Source organism: Symphalangus syndactylus, chromosome 7 (assembly GCF_028878055.3).
Source record: "Symphalangus syndactylus isolate Jambi chromosome 7, NHGRI_mSymSyn1-v2.1_pri, whole genome shotgun sequence".
Taxonomy (NCBI): domain Eukaryota; kingdom Metazoa; phylum Chordata; class Mammalia; order Primates; family Hylobatidae; genus Symphalangus; species Symphalangus syndactylus.
Window position 1 is genome coordinate 49,970,591 of NC_072429.2, and position 21,023 is coordinate 49,991,613.

The 21,023-nt window shown below is 42.2% G+C and overlaps 1 protein-coding gene across 2 annotated transcripts in view; it reads left to right on the forward strand.

The window, feature by feature from the left end:
- Positions 1 to 21,023, forward strand: part of SPOCK1 (SPARC (osteonectin), cwcv and kazal like domains proteoglycan 1) — a 527,530-nt gene that overhangs the window by 499,627 nt on the left and 6,880 nt on the right. For both annotated transcript variants that reach the window (XR_010121709.1, XM_055286154.2), the window contains exons 7-9: positions 10,413 to 10,529; positions 14,325 to 14,546; positions 17,846 to 17,908. Coding sequence is in view for 1 of the 2 variants with exons in the window: in XM_055286154.2 (XP_055142129.1) it covers positions 10,413 to 10,529; positions 14,325 to 14,546; positions 17,846 to 17,908 (402 nt within the window). In the remaining variant the exon portion in view is untranslated. The remainder of the gene's footprint in view (positions 1 to 10,412; positions 10,530 to 14,324; positions 14,547 to 17,845; positions 17,909 to 21,023) is intronic.

The following is a 21,023-nucleotide window of genomic DNA, read 5'->3' on the forward strand; positions in this document are numbered from 1 at the left end:
AGTTCAATTCTTGCTTCCTCCAGGAAGCCTTCACTGACTGCTATTGGCCAGTTGAGCTCATGCATTAACAAAAGGCAAAATGACTCTCAGACAGTCAGTCTGGCTCTCCACAGTGGGATGGCCCGTGAAGGAATTAGGCATTATCACCTAGCCCCTTTCCCAGGACTCTGTCCTTCCCCTTCCTCCATGGCTGTCTCAGTAGTCCAGGTTGAGCCTGTTTTACACCCTCATCTCAGAGCATTTGCCATTGCTGATTTTAGGTGAGACCAGCAGTTGTCATTTCTGCAGCTTAGCCTTTATTAGTTGAGGGCCTAAAAAGTCTGGTTGGCCATGAAATCCTTCAGTAAAACTGCTGGGTATGATGCTGCTAATCGATTTCAGGTCTCCCATGTAGGGAAATGCTGACCCACTGGCTAGGGAGCACAACTAAAGCCAGACTTGGCATTTTAAACCAATATTTTGCATATTCAATATTTTTTTTCTTGTCCCAGAGTGTGAAAGTGGCTGTGGATTTTATCAGAAGCTTTAAAAGCTTATTTCGTCTAGCTAACTTCCCTGATCTAGATTATTCAGGGAGAAAAAAAAAGCTTTACTCCACTAATGCACATTTACAGATGTTATGCAAGTTCTAAATGTGTTTCTTTTTCCAGATGAAATATTATCATTAGAATCAAGGGAAACATTAAAGTCTCCTCAAATCAGCTTACCTAGAATAGTCTTAATGGGTTTAATAGGGAAATTTATCCATCTTTGCTTGTAGATTGTACCATTAATTAGTATAACTCATCTTTTCCCAAGTTTAATGTCAGAATTTTAAACTCTTCCAAAGATTGCTTTTTAAAGACTTTATTAGCAAGTTCCTGAATAATGGCACCTAATTCCTTTGCTCATGCCTGTTTTTACATAAAATGACGCGTTCTCTAAGGAAAAGAGAACACGCATATATATTGATGTTTTAGGCAGTGAAAAGTAAAAGCTGGAATTACATATAACGCAATTTAATTTGAGCAGGCATAACCTGGCTCAAAGATCTCTGTTAGATGATCTCCAATTAGAAAGGCAACTCACCTTGTATATGTTTTTTAAATCCCTTCAGTAAGCTCCTATTGTGTTTTCTATTACAAAACTGCTTATGGCAAGAAGCCTATTATCTATCAACCTCTCAAGGGTAAGTGCTCCCAGCCCCTGAAGCTCCTTGGAAGAGAAGAAATAGTGGCTGCCTGTCAGTATTTGAAAGCAAAATCCTCACCACAACCATTATTCCCATTTTACAGATGAAAAAGCAGGGGATCAGATAAGAGCAAGGGCTTGCGTGAAGAGCAACAACTTGTACACTGAGGGTTGGGAGAGCTGGGAGTCTGAGGGAGTGTCGGTCCCAGCTTTGCACTCAAGTGCATGATCTGTATCTTGCGGAGGAGGTGCTTAGCATGCCTAGTGGAAGAGCAGACACAGATGCCTTTGGGGAAAATGGGGTTGTCATAGACGAGCAGATGAGTGAACCTCTAGTTGAAAGAGCTGGGCTTGAATTCCAGTTTTGCCATTTACCATCCATAGGACCTGGGAGATATCATCCACCTTCTCTGAAAAGTAATAGAAGAGATTCCTATCTTGCTGGATGGCTTCCTGTGGTTGTTTCCTGTGAAAACATCACATGCATGATCTTGATTCCCATACTTTTCTATCTGATGGATCACCATGCTGCCGTGTCCACAAACACAAATCAGATCACAGCCAACAGCTACTGAGTGTGGCCTGGTGCTACCACTTGGCAAGCCTGGAGCTGAGCACTTAAGTGCATTCTATTATAGTTTCATTCTCCTCATGGTCCTAATACTAGTTCTGTTATCACCTTCATTCTAGAGATGAGGAAACTGAAGATTAAAAAGTAACCTGTCCATAGTCTCAGTGAGGATGGCACCACTGGAATCTGCATTCAGCCCTGACTCCAGAGCCTACTTTTTGTTTTTATTTTTTATTTATTTTTTGAGACAGAGTTTCACTCTGTCTCCTAGGCTAGAGTGCAGTGGCATGATCTTGGCTCACTGGAACCTCAGCCTCCAGAGTAGCTGGGATTACAGGTGCCTGCCACCAAGCCCAGATAATTTTTGTATTTTTAGTAGAGATGGGGTTTCACCATGTTGGCCAGGCTGGTCTCAAACTCCTGACCTCAGGTGAGTCGGCCTCCCAAAGTGCTGGGATTACAAGCATGAGCCACCATGCCCGGCCCAGAGCCTACTTTCTCTCTCCTGCTTTTAAGCTTTTAAGGCAGAATGACTATGCTAAGCAGAATCAATCTTCACCTGTTTGCATTCAAGTTTATTGGGGCCCACATTCCTAAGGGAATTGTAGACTCACTCATTCTCCACATTCATGCTCCCATGGCATGCAGCATCCTCTCCTTGGTGTTCCTACACATTTTTCCAGCACTGAGGCACCTTCTGTTTGCTTAGATATTGAATGACAGGAGGGACATGGTCCCTGTTGGTGAGGAGGAGCCTACCGTCCCGTACTGGGAGATAGACACTTGCTGCTGAAGGCTTCCAGCAGCCTGAGAATGCCATGATGGAGGGAAGAGACCCAACCCAGGCAAGGCAGTTCAGGAAGGCACCCTTGTGTTTGCTTGAACCCAGACTCTGGAAAGTGTTATTTCATCTCAACTCATCACTGCTCTAAGGAAGGCTCAGCTGGACCTTCTACAGGAGCTACTAATTGCGAACACTCTGAGCACATTGATCCAGGGCTGCTCTGATTAAGTAATTATTCACAACAGCACCTAGGAGGGCTGAAGGAGATTAGTTTGAAAGAATCAGCATCAGGTCTCCACTTCTGAGAGGCCTCCCAGCCTGCTCCCAAAGAGAACTTGAGTCTCGCCCAACTCCTTAATCACCTTCGGAGGCACTAAAGTTTAAATTAAATTCTGATCGTCTTCATATTCGCTCCTGCTAGAGCCCTGAGATCACATTGGTGATGTTTGCCTGAGAGAGGGGGGCTGGTCCGTGACAGAACGGGAGGAGTGGGGTAGGGTTATTTTTATCCGTTGGTTCTTTAGCTGAAAGATTTCATACATTACAAGAATATACCAGTAATTGGTTCCCCAACAGAGGTTTACAGATATCCTATGATGCCTGTGTGTCAGATTTGCCATTTTCGGACATCCCCAATTGGGTGTTCAAATGTGGCTTCAGTTAGGATTTCTAACAGAGACACACTCACTCACACTTGCTCGCCACTTCTTACTCTATTAGATAGTAACACTATAGCTTTGAATAAAGGATTTCTATCCTCTGTCTCCCTTTCCATTTTTTATCTCATCTCCCAATGTTTTTTATCCCACTGATTGTTTCCTTGTCTTCCCCTTTTTTGTCAAATCCTCAGAAAGGGCTTTTCAGACTGTCATTCAGCCCCTGAAGTCATCAATGAGCTGAGACCAGCGTGGAGCGCCAGTTATAGCCTTTGGGAGCATTTTTCAAAGACGCTTGGATTTCCTAGCTCCTCTCTCTCCACTTTCAAAACCATTACCTATTTTGAAACTTCCTCACCAGCTCTTCACTAGCCCCTGGTTTTGTCTGAGGGAAGACACAGGAGCCAGGGAGAAAGGGACAATGGGGTCCCAGGGTACAGGCAGAGCCAGACTACTGGCACTCATCTAGGTAAGAAGTAACCCTTCTTTCCTCCAAAGACTACTGCCTGGGGAGTCTAACTGCCACATAAGCAAATACTAATAACTTAGAGCTCCCCTTCCCCCTTACAACCCCACCAAGGCTGCGGTAACCCTGGAGCAGCTTCTCTGTCCTACAGTATTGGCAACAGTGCCTCCTTCTCCCTCCCATCAGCTGCGTTCCTCATGCTGCACTCCAAGCTTTGTTTGAAAACTGTCTGCATTCAAATCCAGTCTAGCTTAAAGCCCTTTAAAGCTCCATGCCTTGGGTGGAGGGGGCAAAGATGGCCGGGTGGAGAGTGATCACATTTTCTTCCCAGGGCTATGTACTTTCCATGGAGACTGAACGTGCCTTATTTACACTTGCTCATCGCATTTTGTTCTTATTTTCCAAACAGACAGGAAAAGTCCACTGGGAGAGCACCAAATTACCTGGGCCCTTCTCTGCCTGAGTGCTGTGCTTTCCTGGGGGAGAGAGCTGTCTTTTTCCACATTTTGGAGTAATGTGCAATGGCACTATACTTTTCTCTAATGAAGCCCCAGTGGCCACACATGTGACACAGGCAGCAGGCTGTTCGCAGTTCTTCCAAAAGACCATTGTTCTCACACCAAAGCTAACAAAGGCGAGAGCCTGCTTGCTCTCCCTCCATCCTATATTGCTCAGCTAGCTACCTCACCTGCATCATTGGCAGAGCTTCCTACACAAGGCAAGGCCTGACATTTTGATTTTTTTCAACCCAGAGTATGGACCAAGTATGTTAATTGTTAGGTTAATATTGGCTGCCCAAAAGACCAGCATATCCAGGACGTAAGTCCTGCACATGGGGATGGCCCAGCAAGATGACAGCCTGATTCAAATCCTGTCTCTTCCACTTAATAGCTGTTTGACGTTGGGAGTCTGTGATCTATTGTTCATTCATTTAAAATATACTTACGGTGATAAATATATTTTTGAACAACTACTACATACCACCTTAGAGCAAGTGCTAAGAATACAGGTGTGGGGAAGTCAGACCAATCTCCCAATCCTGGAACTTATCCACAGCAGACAGATACTGCAACCTGTATTTCTTGGACTTCTACTGACCCACGTATAAAATAAGGAGAGATGTTATTCTTTATATCACAAGCATTTCCTCAGGCTTAAGAAAAGCATAACAATAAAATTCTAATATATTATGCAGACAGTTGGGATATGAGAAGGGGAACATAAATTTATTGAGTTCCTGCTATATGCCAGTAGCTGTGAGCTATGTTTTACTAATATTGTCTCATCTTATTCCATGTAGTGATGCTATGAGCTAAGCTTTATTACACCATTTTGCAGATGGAAAAATTGAAGTTTACAAAAGGCAGTAAAAGGGTGATTCTATTCAGTCAATAGGTGTGTATTGAGAACTTTTTTAATGCCAGGAACTGACTGTGTTAGATGCTGGGTCCCCAGTGCTGGGGAGAGTCAGGACATGTTTTATGTTGTTATGATCTAGGGGAGAAATGGGCACTGAATGAGATGGGTGTTATGAATGCTATCAGAGAAACAAGGCATTGGGAGCATAGAAAAGGGAAATCTCAAGTTTGAGGATTAGGTAAGTCCTCTAAGAAAATGTCACTTTAAAGCCAAGATCTGATGGAGGAATTGGCATTAGCAAGGCAGTGGGAAGAGGTGTTTATTTCCCAGTAGAAGAGCATGTTGGAGGGGCAGTAGGGCCAGAGCATAAAGTTTGAGGAGGAGCAGGTACAGAAGAGAGATTCGGTTTTTCAGTGAGTATGTCCTGCAGGCCATTTAGCTCACATTATGGAGTTTAGACTTAACCTACAGAATAACTGGGAGCCTCTGAAGTGTCTCAAGCAGGAGAGTGACTTGATCAAATTTCCATTTTGGAAATATCACTTTGGCTGCTGGATGGAGAAGGGAACATGGCGGCGGAGGGAGGGGGCAAGATGGGAGACCAATTAGGAGCCTGTTCCAGTTGTCTTGGTGGGAGGTAGTGGTGGCATTGGAGACTAGAATAGAGGCAGTGGAGACAAGAAGCAGTGAACTTTTTCACTGTGAACCAGGACAATTCCCAAGTGTTTGCCCTGAGAATAAGAGTATCTGCTGGTACCATTTTCTGACTATGGGAAGAAGCAGATATCAGGCCGGAGAGCGGATCCCAGAGACGTGGCTCACACACCAGCCCACTGGAGCAGATGGAGATTGTGTAAAAATGATACGTCATAACCTGTAGAAACAGGAGGGTAAATGGGGAAACATCATTGAGAAGTAGTGTGTCTGGAGTTGGTTCTTTCCAGTGGGCTCGTGGTCTCACTGACTTGAAGAATGAAGCTATTGGACCTCTGCAGTGAGTGTTACTGCTCTTCAAGATGGCACAGACGCAAAGAATGAGCAGTAGCAAGGTTTACTGTTAAGAGCAAAAGAACAAAGGTTCCACAGTGTGGAAGGGGAACCGAGTGGGTTGCCGCCGCTGGCTGGGGTGGCCAGCTTTTATTCCTTTATATTTGTCCCCTCCCATGTTCTGTTTCTGTCCTATCAGAGTTTCCTCTTTTCAATCCTTCCTGTGATTGGCTACTTTTAGGATCCTGCTGATTGGTGCATTTTACAATCCTCTTGCTAGCTACAGAGTGCTGATTGGTACATTTTTACAGAGCACTGATTTGTGCATTTTGCAATCCCCTTGCTAGCTACAGAGCACTGATTGGTGCATTTTATAATCCTCTTGTAAGACAGAAAAGTTCTCTGAGTCCCTACTCGACCCAGGAAGTCTAGCTGGCTTCACCTCTCAGTAGGATACTGAGGAGAGAACTGGGAGCACAAGAGCAATGAAAAGCAAGCTGAAACCAGGATGGAGGGTGGGAGGGAATGTAATTGAAAATGGGAGAATTAGAGGGCTAGCTGGCACGTGTCCATCCAGGAGGGTAAAGAGAGCACAAGAAAGCAGGTCTTGGTCTTCATGATTAATCCAAATCCTCTCCCAAGAAAGCACTGTCTTTTCCTCTGAAGAGTCTGATGCTGGTAGCCCGAGTGCCCTGCTCCTCTTGCCAGGACCCCTCTCCAGAAATTGCCGGAATTGCCACAGGGTAGAATGCCAGAATGGCACCAGAATAGCAGGGGGATATATGACTATATTTTTCACCCACGAACATTACTTTTCCCTAGGAATGTACTATGTGTGGGATGTATCCTCCAGATCCCCACTTCTGAAAGCTTCAGTCCCCCATTCACACCTTTATTGGGGGTGGTGATGAGCACCTTAAAAGGCAGGCACTTTTCTCCCATCACCAGCCTATGTGTTGTGGCTGGAATACCAAATCTGAACAAATAGCCCGCTGCAGGCTGTTGCCTTTGATTATTTCCTTCTTTGGGATGTATCAAGCTCCAGGCAACCTGTGCCTGACTTTCTTCTCATAAGGAGCATTCGGTTGAAGACCTTGTGAGTGAACAGGGCCCAGTAACTGAGAGCCTCCTCTTTCCATTTTGGGTTTCTGATCTCTCTCGACCCACATCAGTGGCTCCCTGCTAGTGGACTTGTCCCTGAGTGACAGAGTCATTCTTTCAGGATTTCAGTGCCTGATCCCATCAGACATCCAAGACTTGTGTACTTTGGGGAGCCTGTGGAAAATCCAGCAGTCTTGTAAGGATACAGATTACCTGCACGTCTGTCAGGGTTTAGTTAAACACGACTAATTTATCTTGAAGCATGAGATTTCCTCTGCACGTTGACTTGGCAATTTTCTCTGTTCAGAGAACATTTAAAATAGATGGTGCGCATGGCAATAGAGAAAAAACAGAGGCTATTAGTTTCCCATTTTCAAATGTGAAATTGACTACGGAGTGCACAACCTATTTCCCTCAGTAAAAACAGGCCACATTCTCTCCTGCTTAGAGCAGGGCAGTGTCAGAAAAGTGAACACCTAGTGCCCCCGAGGTTCTGAGTTGGATCCAAAAAGTATGTCGGGAGGGCCTGCTCCCGAGGATCTGCCTTGGTACCTGGGCTAAGCCAGGATTCTCCACCTTCATAACAACTAAACAACTACCTTGCCTACTATTTGGGAGCATGGCTTAGCAAGAGATGCTGGTTCCTAGCTTGTGGGAGCTTATCTTCTTTTTCAGCTCATCTTAAACAGTTGAAGGGGAGAAGTACGGGAACAAACTTGGATGGCAGAATATCATGATGATGCTCCAGAAAGTTAGCCCAAAATGATCGCTAACCTGATTCAGTGCTGCCCAGCACAACACCGTGCTGTGGTGGGAAGATTCTGTGTCTGTGCTGTCCAGTGTGGAGGTCACTAGCTGTGTGGGGCTGTTGAATGCAGTGGTGCAACTGAGGAACTGTCTATTAGATTTTTTAAATTTTTATTTTTGAGACTGAGTTTCTGCTCTTGTTGCCCAGGCTGGTGTGTAGTGGCACAATCTCAGCTCACTGCAACCTCCACCTCCAAGGTTCAAGCGATTCTCCTGCCTCAGCCTTCCAAGTAGCTGGGATCACAGGCAGGCACCACCATGACTGGCTAATTTTGTATTTTGAGCAGAGACAGGGTTTCACCATATTGGCCGGGCTGGTCTCGACCTTCTGACGTCAGGTGATCCACTGCCTCCGAAAGTGCTGGAATTACAGGCGTGAGCCACCGCACCTGGCCTAAATTTTAATTAATGTAAATAGCCATATATGGCTAATGGCAGCTTACTAGATAACACAAGCATCTATTTTTACTGATTTCCTATGTGGCTAAAGCCAGTTGTGTGTAGGTGGATTTTTTGTTGGTTTTCTGAATGCTGTGTTGCTAGCCCTAATGTTACCTACAAATCTTCAGTTTAAAAACAGCAATAGTAATAATAATCAAAATCATAGGTGGCGCGTAATGAGTAATTACCATATATCATATACTTTGCTAAGAACTTTATATACATTGTCTGATTTATAGTTATATAACCATATTATCCCAAGTTTTACAGATAAGGAAGCTGAGGTGCTGGAGGCTGACTTGTCTGAGGTCACCCAGCCAGTGAGTAGCAAAGCTGGGATTCATTCAGCCAGTGCGACTCCTGAGAAGTTACTCTTTGCTGCCTGTCAAGACATTTCTCAGTGTTGTTTCCTGGCTGGTATTTTAAAATACAGCCAAACTCTGGTTATTAAAAGCAAGGCAGTGTTTTAAGGTCATTAAAAACTGGGGTATAAACACTGGACACGCATTCATTCCATGCTTGCAGAGTGTAGAGTCCGGATCCTACCTGGACAGAAGGCAGTGTCGTAAATGAGAGTCCTCAGGTTGTAGAGACCCAGTCATGGCCTGGTCACCTCTCCTCTAATATGGAGGGTGGGGAAAGAACTTTTCTGCCTGAGCTCTGGGAAGCTGGGTTCTCCATCAAGCCTTAGGGTGAGAAATGGACTTGCCTGATAAGCACATGTGGATGATAAAAATGAGGAGAGGATCTGCAGGGTATTTTCTTCTGGAGAAGTTTCACCTAGTCCTTTGCAAGGCAGGCCGATGGGGGCTGATCACCTTAATTCAATCAGGTCTTGCGTTGGTTGAAGGCTAGCTTGGAGTTTTGGTGAGGTTGTGTCTACTCCTTTTTCATCACTCTCCCTGTGGCTTCCAGTGAAGAGCCCAGGGATTCCCCCAGGCTCCCTCTGCACTGGTAGGTTCTGAGCCCTAATCTGTGTCTCTTCAGCACCATGAGATATTCAGAACTTGGCTGTGCCTTGTAACAGCATTTCTGCTTAACTCCTTAGCAGCCTGCTCCTGTAGCTTTAAAATTTGGGAGAAGTTACGGATGTGGGGCTCTGTTCTTTGTCCCATCTTACTCATTGGAATTTTGGCTCCTCAGATCTTTAATTTCTGTCTCTCCAGATGCTAAAGACCCAAATGCATTGCTGGGTTCTCTGGGTCTTGGTAGCAGCCTACTGCCTGGACCCTTTGCAGGTTTTCTCAGTACCAAGAATTAGCGTATGCCCTGAGGGAAGAAGGAGGGGCTAGGGAAAGTCAACTCCCTTCTCTGCACCATTTTTATTCCTTTGGGATTTCTTTCCACAAGTTTTAGCACTCTACAAGACCTTCAAATGCTTGCACCTACCTACTAACCTGCCCACCCATCCATCTGTCTGGATTTTCTTGTTCTCAGGAGTATCTGTCTGCCCCAGTGATTCTGTTTTACCCTAAGAGATGGGCTGAAAGGACTCTTTCATGGAGAAGGCATCTATCTGTTTACAGTGGAAAGTCAAGAATGAGACCATTGGAATGCTAGCAAAGTAGGCCCAATCTCCAAATCCAAACTTTGGGCTAAGACAAAATTAGGAATCTGCTATTAATAGGATCTTTTGGTGTCCTAGGCAGCCTCTCTCTAAGAGCATTAGCTGTGCCTGGGTGTTAATCTCTCGGCATGAGTTTAGTGGAAAATGTAGTCTCCTCTGGCAAAACTGCAAGAGCAAGCTTTATGTGGTTAGCAAAAGTGATCTGTGATTGTCTTCTGAGGATGCTGCACAACTGTGAGAGCACCGCAGCTTGCTTTCACAGCACAGAGGCCATCCAAATTCAAGTTCTGAACAATGGCTGCTTGCCCTGGGGGTCTAGGCTCTCTTTTTGTCCCACTCTTTGTTTGTGCTAACAGCATCTTTGGGGTGTTTTTCAGGTGAGGTAACGGTTATATCGTGGTTGGATAGAAAGGTTTGCTTTGAACATGGCTTTGCCAGTAGCCCTGCACACAGAAGGCAGAAAGCCCCCAGACCCATTGTCTGTTCTGTTTGCTTTTCTCTAGCCTGCACAGACAAGGAGTTGCGGAACCTCGCCTCCCGGCTGAAGGATTGGTTTGGAGCTCTCCACGAGGACGCGAACAGAGTCATCAAGCCCACCAGCTCCAACACAGCCCAAGGCAGTAAGACCACTTTAACTATCACATTTCCTCAATTTATTAGGCATTGATTTAGGGTTAGCAATAGCATTTGGGGGTGAAAAACACCCACTACATTAAATATATACTTTGACTTTAAATATGTCCCAATCTCAAAAAAAAGTTGGATTAAAAAATGTTTAGTATAGGCATTTTGAAAAAAATATATGATCTCACCATTTTAATGACCATAAGCATGCTGTGGTACATACTTTGAGATTTTTTTCTGTGTCATGTATGAAACAGTGTGTGTGTATAATTACAAAGTTTGGAGCATACTTTCCAGACTGTTTTATGATCTTTTACCATGTAGAAATGTGACTATTTTTCATGTTGTGAATAGTATTCTGCTTTCTGATAGCTACACAGAATCCCAGCTTATGGAGATAACAATTTACTTAATTTGATCTTTATTTTGGGGCATTCAGGTTGTTGCCAATGTTAGGCTAATAGAAGTGACACTGTAGCAAACATCTTTGGTGCTATGTCTTTTCTTTTTGTACAATAGACTGCATATTGTCTTCCACAGAAACTCCCAGACAGGTGTCCTCTCTCCCCATCCATAACATGCAGATTGCTCAAGGAGCCTCCTGCCAGCATCAGGTGCTGAGTTGGCAGAGACCATACTCAGCTTTGTCATAAGCTGCAGAGAACGCTCAGAGTGGGTCCTCACATTTGCACGTCGCTGGAATCTCTTTGATGCCTTTAATTCAAAGGCAGTTAGGGATAGGCTTCTCCACACTGTGGCCAATGAGCACAGAATAGATTACTAAACACAATTATTTGATATATGTAGTTTGGCCACAGCCTTTTCTATGTAGCCATTCTGATGTTATTTGGTCAAAATATAAAAACATAACATTTAAAACAGCATTTCACCTGATCCCCTGCTTGTTTGGAATTTCTGAAAGTAATGCTCCTGGATTGAATGCAGTGGGTAAGAAGTTAGAGTAGCAACTGTTGAGATCCAGATGTTGACAAAACAAAAACGATCTCCTTAATTTTTAGTTATTTTTGGCTGCTCATAGTCTTCTAGAGATATCAGTGGAGAACATCAATCCAGGGGACAATTATTTTAGTAGTTGGGACCTTTTACTTTAAGGAAAAAATAGCATTTAAGTGTCCCCAAAGTGGTTCTTGGTGGTTGGGTCTGTTGGAAAAGCAAAATAAGATTTTTTTCCCCTAGATCCTCTAGGAGCAGCCTGACTCTTGGGTTTTCTGAACAACCTTTCAACAAAGAGCAGATTGATGTAAGGAGAGCAGCTGCTTGCAGCCTCCAGTCTCTGGAGATTTCTCCAGAAGACCTGCCTTTGCCCAGAAGCAAATTGAGTCCCCTAAGAGGCTTTTAGTTTAGATATCCTGAATCAACTGGAGTGAAGGGAATGTTAAAGCGTGGTGTTGGTTAGCCCAAAAGGCCAGAGGAGTGAGCAGCATTTGAGTCTAGGAGTTCTGAAGGGGAAGCCCTGGAACCCTGCTTGGTCCCTGCACTCTTGGGGCCAACTAGAAGGGCTGCTCTCCTTTCCCCCGCATGACAGGCAACCACAGATGTCAAGATGCAGGCACCCCTTTTCTAGGAGTGGTGGGGTGGGCTGCTCTTGACTTTCTGACTACTGCCCAACCAGACTGGCACTTCTTTTTGCTGACCAGTCAGCAGTAAACTCCTCTTGCCTTGTGTATTAAAATATCGATATCCTATAAAATTGATGTATGTAAAATATTGTTTACAAAAGCGTAAAGCTGTGTAGTGCCAAAGTAAATTATCTCCTCTCATTCAGCAGCCCCTGAGGACAGCATCATCAAAGACTATTGACAATCATGACATTGAGTCAAAGAAGGGGCCACGTTATGTCCCATAGCCTCTCTTCTGGAAAAAAAAAGGGGGGGGGTAGGTATTTTAAAATGTGTTCTAAGATATTGAATAAATTTAAAAATGGAAAGATTTTATGTTTTAAAGCAATAGAGTTTACAATAGCTAGAAAGCTCCTCCCAACATTTTTTTTTTTTTTTTAATTGAGCACTATATGCCTGTCATGCCTGAGGCTGCTGAAGGGGACAAGACAGTCTTTTCCCTCAGGGAGCCTATAGTCTGATTAACAAGCATGGACAATTAATTAGGGGAAGCATAGGGTTATAAGAGAGCTCAGAGGAGGAGATGCTGTACTTATTTTACTGGCTTCTGGACAGTGAAGACTTTTCTGCAAAGATGCTGCTTTAAAAAGAGTGGGTACACAGCCGGGCGCGGTGGCTCACTCCTGTAATCCCAGCACTTTGAGAGGCCAAGACAGGTGGATCACGAGGTCAGGAGATCGAGACCATCCTGGCTAACATGGTGAAACCCCGTCTCTACTAAAAATACAAAAAATTAGCCGGGCATGGTGGTGGGCACCTGTAGTCCCAGCCACTCGGGAGGCTGAGGCAGGAGAATGGCGTGAACCCGAGAGGCAGAGCTTGCCGTGAGCCGAGATGGCACCACTGCAATCCAGCCTGGGCAACAGGGTGAGGAAAACAAAAACAAAAACAAAAAAAAACAGTGGGTACATTTTGCTGTATTCTACATTTCACTAAGAAAGTGTTCCTAGTGATACACATAGAAACTTAATGACCGGGCTGTGGGCAACTGACCCCATCAGGCCCCACTTGCACTGCCCATCCCTAAACATGACACTGTAGGCCAACTAGATGGCCTCAGGACAGGAAGATCAAGTCAGGCAGAAGGCTAGCAGAGGAGTCATTGAGAATATGTAGATTCTGGATTAAGCTTGCCGGGGTCTGAATCTCCATTCTACAACTGTATGACCTTGAGCCTTATTTTTTCATCTGTACAGTGGAAATGATATAGCACCATTTCATAGCACTGTTACAAGGATTCAGTGAGAAAATTAAGTACAAAGCGCTTAGAAGCATGCTTTCTATATAGCAACAGACGTTCACTTTTATCATTGGGGTATTCCAGAAAAATACAACTAGCCCTAGAAATCCAGTTTATGGAATAACCTGAGATTGCACGGGGCCTTTGATTCTGAAAAAAGATGAGTTTTAAATCTGGGACATGTCTACAGTAGACTCAATATCCCGAGTGCTGAGCTAAGTGTTATTATTTTAGTGCATACACTTTCCATTGTGGAAACAAATAACTCTTTAAGAAAATGTCTTCTCCCCCAGGGAAATAAGAAAGAAATTATTGTTTGAGTTGATTTGGATTCCATCTCATGGATCTCCTTAGGGGATTGCAGAAGAGAAGAGTGGGGAACAGAGGCAGGCACCTGGCTTGTTTTGCCATTAACGTTCAGACTGCTTGGATTTAAAGGTCCTTTGGGATGCAATTGGTGCTTCTGGATTATGCTATATTGTTTCGTTTCACTGCTATCCTTTTAAAAATATTCTATTTTGGTTTTTCAGTATTTTTTGAAATATGAAAGCATAGTTTTTGGTACCATCAGCCACACCTCTCACTCACTATGTTTCTATTATTTCCTTCAGGCATACCCCATTTTAAGCAAATGAAAACACATATCACAGATACGTTAACGTTGGGGATTTTTCCCCTTTAGAACATATTTTCCTCAAATGATGACTTTTAAACCATTTCACTTAAAAACAAAACAAAAAAACACAAAATATTCTAGAGAACCACCCTAAATCTGTATGCTGGGAAGGAAACAGCCTCGGGGGGGGGAGTCAGGTGGGCCTTGGCACCTTCTTGGGGCAGAAAGCTGGGGAGTGAGCAGGGAGGGAAGCACCAGGCTTGGTGGCAGCTGAGATGTGCCTTTTGCTTGGCAGGGTTTGACACTAGCATCCTGCCCATCTGCAAGGACTCCCTGGGCTGGATGTTCAACAAGTTGGACATGAACTATGACCTCCTGCTTGACCATTCAGAGATCAATGCCATCTACCTGGATAAGTATGAGCCCTGTATCAAGCCTCTTTTCAACTCTTGTGACTCCTTCAAGGATGGCAAGCTTTCTAACAATGAGTGGTGCTACTGCTTCCAGAAGCCTGGAGGTAAGGTGGGTTGGAGGGGTGGGGTCCCTAGCCCAGGGAAGCCTTGCTGGAGCAGAGGAAGACTGCATATGACTATGAAGTGGGTAGAGAGCCACAGCCAGAGAATAAATAATTCATTCCATTTAATGCCAGGCCCGAAGTCTCATTTCTGCTTTTAATGTGGTATATACTACATTAAAACCCAAGAGTATAAATCAAGGAGTCAGTTACTTCTGTCTGTTCCTCCCTTTGGGGAAGTCTCTCAACTGTCTGTTTTTTCATCTATAAAATGGGTATAGAAACCTTCATTACATAATCCAAAGGTCATTGTGAGCTCTCAATGTAAAAAATACCTTAAAAATGTAAGAGACATGAAAATCATTCTCACTGAGAAAGTCACTTGTCAGTTTATCTAGGATAAGTTCAGATTCATACTAAGTGTCCTAGACAAGAATATTTTGGTTATAAATAAACTCAAGCTAATGAAAAAAAGAGGCAAGATTTGGGGAATAGAAGAAAAGATACCGGGATATTTCATATAACCCAAAGTCAGACAGGTTGGCCTGCTGGGGGATTCAGAGTAAGGACAGGAAGCCAGTGGCAGGTGCTCTGACTTTACCTCCTCTGTCTAGGGGAGTGCACCTGAGTATGGCAGTCACAGTTAATGGGACCAGCAGAGACTGGCTCACATTGGGAGAACATACAACTACAGGCATAGCTGGTATAGCCCACCTCCAGGAAAGGAGGATGGCTGCTAATATGAAAGTATTTAAGTTATGTATGCATAGACAATACACGCACAACAAAAAACATGGGTATTCAGTGAAAGGTAAATATGTGTGTATGGGATTTCAAGATATGTTCTTAAAATTACTAGTCAAAAGGCATGTGCCTTTTAAAATTTGAGCAATATTTCCCATTTGACCTCACCTCCAAAGAGGTTGTAACAATTTTTACTTTCACCAAAAATATATGAGAATACCTATTCTCTATGGCGTTACCAAGCTTCTTGATTTATGAGTTAGGTTGAACATCTGTACATATGAAACATTCTTGAAATGTCTATATGTTCTTTGTATATTTTTTCTATCAGGTTCTTGTGTGTTTGTTTTTTTAAGGAAATTGGAACTTTTCTGGTTATAGGTATTATAAATATTTTTTCCCAAATTACAGTTCATGCATTTTTGTTAGGGAGAAATTTTAATATAGCCAAGCTTCTCTATATTTTATGGCTTCTAAGAAGCCATAAAGCTTAGAAAGGTATTTCTTACTTTATCTTTTTTGCTGTTCACTTAAATTCTGTATCAGTCTAGATTGTGTATTACACAGTCAAGTAGGCTCCCAGCCTCCCTGGAAATGGTCATCCAGTTGCTATACATACATACATACATACATACATATATATATATATATATATATATATTTAGATCTATTGCTGAATACTCTGTTCTTACTATTAATAAATCAGCTTTAGACTTTTGAAACAGTTGTTTTACAATATGTTTTACTACCTGGTAGAACCGTCCTTTGCTGCCATTACTGTTTTTCTAGAATTTTCCTGGATATATTAGTATGTTTATTTCCCTGTGTGAACTTTAGCATCAGTTTATCCAATTAAAAACAATTCCTATTGGTAATTTTTAAGTATCAGGAAAAATTAATCAAATAAAAATCAATAGGTATATAATATGGAATCATTTTGTTTTAGAACAGGATCAACCCATGGTGTTAATTTTTAAATTTTGTTCTAACAATTATTATACTTCCCTTGTATTTATTATTGTTACCACTGTAACTGAAATAGGTGTTTTTTTGCACTATATTCCCTCCCTGGTGGTTGTTTCAACATTAATTTTGTTCCCAACCACCTTACTAAAATCTTGCTTTGTTTATAAGTTATTCTGGTCAGTTTGCTTAGATTTTTCAGGTATGCAATCATATCATCTGCAAATAGTGATAATTTTTCTCTTCATTTTCAATTTTTATACCTCATTTCTCTTTTCTAATTATATCTGTTAGTACCTAAAATCAATGTTAATAGGCATTTAAAAATTTTAGTAGTGTAAATACTTGTAGTGATTCTCAGCATTAAGCCTAGTGATAGTTTTAGGTTTGAGTTCATATTGTAATATGTGATTTTTGGCATGGTTTCCTTACAACACAGCGCCTATGTGTTAATGCTTGCCTGGAGGTAACAGTGCCAGAGCTGGTCACCTGGCCACATGGGACATCTCTGGATAGACTGCCCTTACTCTTGCAGTTGCTGAAAGCCAGAACCCCTTCCTGTGGCACAGCATCCAGGAAATGCTACCTTTTATAATCCAGATGAAATTTGTTTCTCCTTTACTCTGAAAGCATCTTAAAACGAGAAGTCAACAAAATGTATTTTACAAGCAGTTTCTCTCATGGAACAAGCAGCAAGACCAGGTAGCATTGTGCAGTCTACAGGGTAAGAGTTGTAAATGGTTGCTTAGATACTTTATATGCAAGTGTGCGGCCTGCAGAAAGAGGCAATATCAGCCAAAGATAAGAGCTCAGAGAACCAGAACTCCTCTGCCAAGGACAGGAGAACCATGAACAAATAGCAGAACTCCCAGAGCCACAAGGTCTGCAAAGGCAAATCATGGTAAAACTCTGAAGAATGAATGAGGTCACTCTTCATTTTGCTTAGAATGAAACTAACTTCTTTTCTATGACATGCATTTTGCCGCTGAGGACCCGGAGGCTGAGACAGGTGAAGAGACTTGCCCAAAGTATTCAGCTAGGAGGTGGCAGAGCCTAGATACAAAGTCTCATCACTGCCTCTCCAGATCTCTTCTGTATCTTCACAGTTGTCCCTCAAAGCCTGTTTTACTTTCCTGGGGGTAGTGAGGTCTGAAGTAATCATTCCTATCCATCCTTTCCTACAGCAAAACGTAGGCTACATAAGTATTTGTCACCTCTGGTTAGTTTGTCTGTGGATTCAGAACACTTCCCCACTAATAAGCCTTGGCTGATTACTTGCTTCCTGATAGAAAGGAAAAAGTCTATTACACCACCTATTAGATACTTGGTATTTGCTTGAGTTGGTACTAGAAAGAAAAATTTCTATACAATGCAAGTGGCCCCCAAATACTATTTTAAGTACATTGTGGCATGAGGTTTGTTTTTTAACTAGTAACACTAATGGCCCAAATTTGTTTTGTTGCATAGTGACAGCATATGGAACAATTCCACTCCCAGGTGTGTCATTGTCTACATTTCACATCAAGAGTGAAGTCAATCATTAGAGATTATACTCCATACCATCTGGAAGCTGACTTTCAGAAATTATTTTTTAGGTCTCCCTTGCCAGAATGAAATGAACAGAATTCAGAAGCTGAGCAAGGGGAAAAGCCTGTTGGGTAAGTACGATTTCTTGCCACTCGTTTAAACAACTAATTAAACCAGCCATGTCCCTTGTAATGATTAGCATTCCAATGGTTATTCAATTAGGGCTAGTGTTTCATGAAAGAAATGCCTTGTTTTACCCCAGGCAGAGCTCTTCCAGGCAGCTGGACATAAACAGAGGACTGGCTGGTTGAGAACTGCTGTGTATTCCTTCGGCAGGAAGAGAGGTCAGCCAGGGCTGGAGTCCAGCACCTTCCCCACTGCTAACTCCTCCCTGATCTTAGGCTAAAACAAATCTTGGCTTTTTCTTTCTAAGTAAGATCATTGAATGGTGCTCTCAAGTGCTCTTTCCAGTGCTAAAACTATAAGGTCTAAAAAATTATTATAGTATTTCCTCCATTCCCCAGATAGGATTGTCTGTTGAAGGAGGCAGATGAGCTGTACTCTCTTCAGAATTTATCAGACAGGGTTGAACAACATGTATATGCTTAAGCCTATCTCTACCTTCACCTAATCCCTCCAGGAAAGTATGCAGGCTGTTTGGACACCACGGAAGCAAGTGGGTTGAGTGAATGTGTGTTCCCCTAACATGCACAACTTGCAGGCCTCTCAAAGTGTCCCCTTTAGCTCCAAGCCTGCCTTTCTCCAGCACGTGGAGGAAGTCCTGGCATTTGTCATAGAAACACTGGCCATTCTCATTGGTTTGCTGAAGAAAGGAGGAGCCTGCTTTGCTTTCCTTGCTTTTAAAAAAAGAAGTGTCAGCTGCAACACAGTAATACAGAATTATTCCTGTGAAGCATTCAGAGGCAGGTGCATTCCCCAAGCAGCCTGCCATTTCAGAAGTTTCTCTATTCATTTGAAGGAAATGAATAGGGAAATGAATAGAGAAGGAAATGGGCAAGTTTTCTTGCAGATTGTCAGTCTATGAATCCCGGTGATTTTCTTCTCTTAGGATTTTTTGAGTTATTTCAAAATGCATGTAGACTTCCCCAAAGTTGTCATGATTTTGAACTCTTTGGGCCTACGTTCTTCTGCTGAGTAAAAGGACATAAAGATATATTTCTGGTCTGAAGGCAAAGTGGCTGGATCCCTCCTCCATAGGTTTTTCTAGTGCAAAGACTTGTGTTTATTGATCTCATTTCTCCATGTGGGATATTATTTTGAGTGACATACCTATGATCTGCAGGTAGTTGTAGAATTAGTACATTGCTGTTTATTAAAACATACATTGCCTCATTGGTTGGTAAGGGTCACCTGTGATAAGATGTCTCATTTACCCCAGTGCACATGAATGAAATGCCTACCTTTCTCTTAAAATAAACCCCATTTTGTTTTAAAGCTTGCTTTGTCACATTTCCCACATATGGAGATTACTCCAGCTGACTCAGAAAAAATGCCATTTGCTTATAAATTCTTTATGTAGTCAGGGGTATACAGAGTCAAATAAATACAACAATCAACAAATTATTATCAGCTATAATTATTGCATTATAGATTTAGAGCAGCACCTGCTTCTTACCAGCCGAGGGGCTCAGCCCTTTTTTTTTTTTTTTTTTTTTTTTTTTTTGGTCCAAGGAGGAGCCAGCTCTCTACATGTTCACTTTCTTTGCAGTCCTTGATTGAGAATCTGTTCACAAATCCCTTTTTGGGCTACTGACAGCATCTACATTTTCTTTTCTATCTACTGCTCTTTGAAAACTGATAGCACGCAATGGCATACACTCCTTAATGAGAGGGTGGATACCACTAAGCCTCTAACTGTGGCATCAGCAGCCTTTCCTAAGTGATAGATATGGTGTTCCATGGTCTCATTTAATCTCTGAGAATATGATCATCTTGGTATAGCCTGGTGAGTAGCATGTTCTAGACTAGACCCTAGAGTCAGCTGGGTCTCGGTTGAAGTCTTGGTTCAAAATAGAAGAAATCTGTCCCTCCCATGCCACACTTTCATTCTGGGATTGTTCCACTAAATAAAAGGCAAATTTGAAAATGTAAGCACGCTCACAAAATCAAATAAAATTAGGGCATAGAAAGCTACAGTGGTAGGCAGCAACCTCTGTTTTCAGGAGGCTGATGTAGATGGTATTACCACCCAGGTTACACAAAGAGGAAGAATTCTTCCATAGAAGATGCACACGATCATGAAACACACATACCCTGTAAGGAAAACCAAAACTAAAAACTACTATAAATAAGGATTACCCACAGTACGATGAGAATCAGTATCTTCAAAGTGCCGAGGGGAAGTAACTATGAACCTACCATTTTAAATTTATCCCAGTGATCATTCAAGTGTGATGACAGAGATACTCTGAAACCATCTAAGATTCAGTCAGCTAACCCCAGACTCACTTAAATATCACTAAGGGATTTATTCTACCAAACAAATGATCCCAGAAAGAACTATTCAGATGTAATAATGAAAAAGAAATGACAATTCTGCTAACTCTAAATAAATAAGACCAATAACAATAGTTATATGGCAACCTGGAATTAAAATTCCAGACAATTGGAGGAAGTGAGAAAAAGGTGGTAAGAATGTGTTAAACTTCTAGTTTGTTCACGAAAAAAATATATATGTATAGATTAACTGTAGATTTTACTAGGAAAAACTATGTTCCCCTGAGGAAAATATGAGTAACCACAAGAATATTAGAATATATGTTTTAAACCTAGGAAAAAAGACAAGGTATAAAGAAAACTTAGTAAGTAGGAAACAGATATGGTGGCAGAAATAAGAGTAAGCATTTCTGTAATCACAATATCTGTAATCACAATAAATGTGAACAGGCCAAACACATTTATTATTATTGATTAGTATTTTAAAGGAGAATTATACAAAAATAATTCCACAGAAAGTTGAAATTAAATGAGGGTAAATATTCTTTTTTAAACAACATTAATATCTGACAAAGCAAATCTGTTTTTTACAATGCAATCATCTTGCTGAAATATCCCTTTTACCATATTATGCCATCAGTTGCTGTATAGACCTGCCTTGCTTAATGACAGGGATAGGTTCTGAGAAATGTGTCATTAGGTGACTTTGTCATTGTGTAAACATCATAGAGTATACTCACACAAACATAGATGGTATAGCCTATTGCTCCTAGGTACAAACCTGTACAC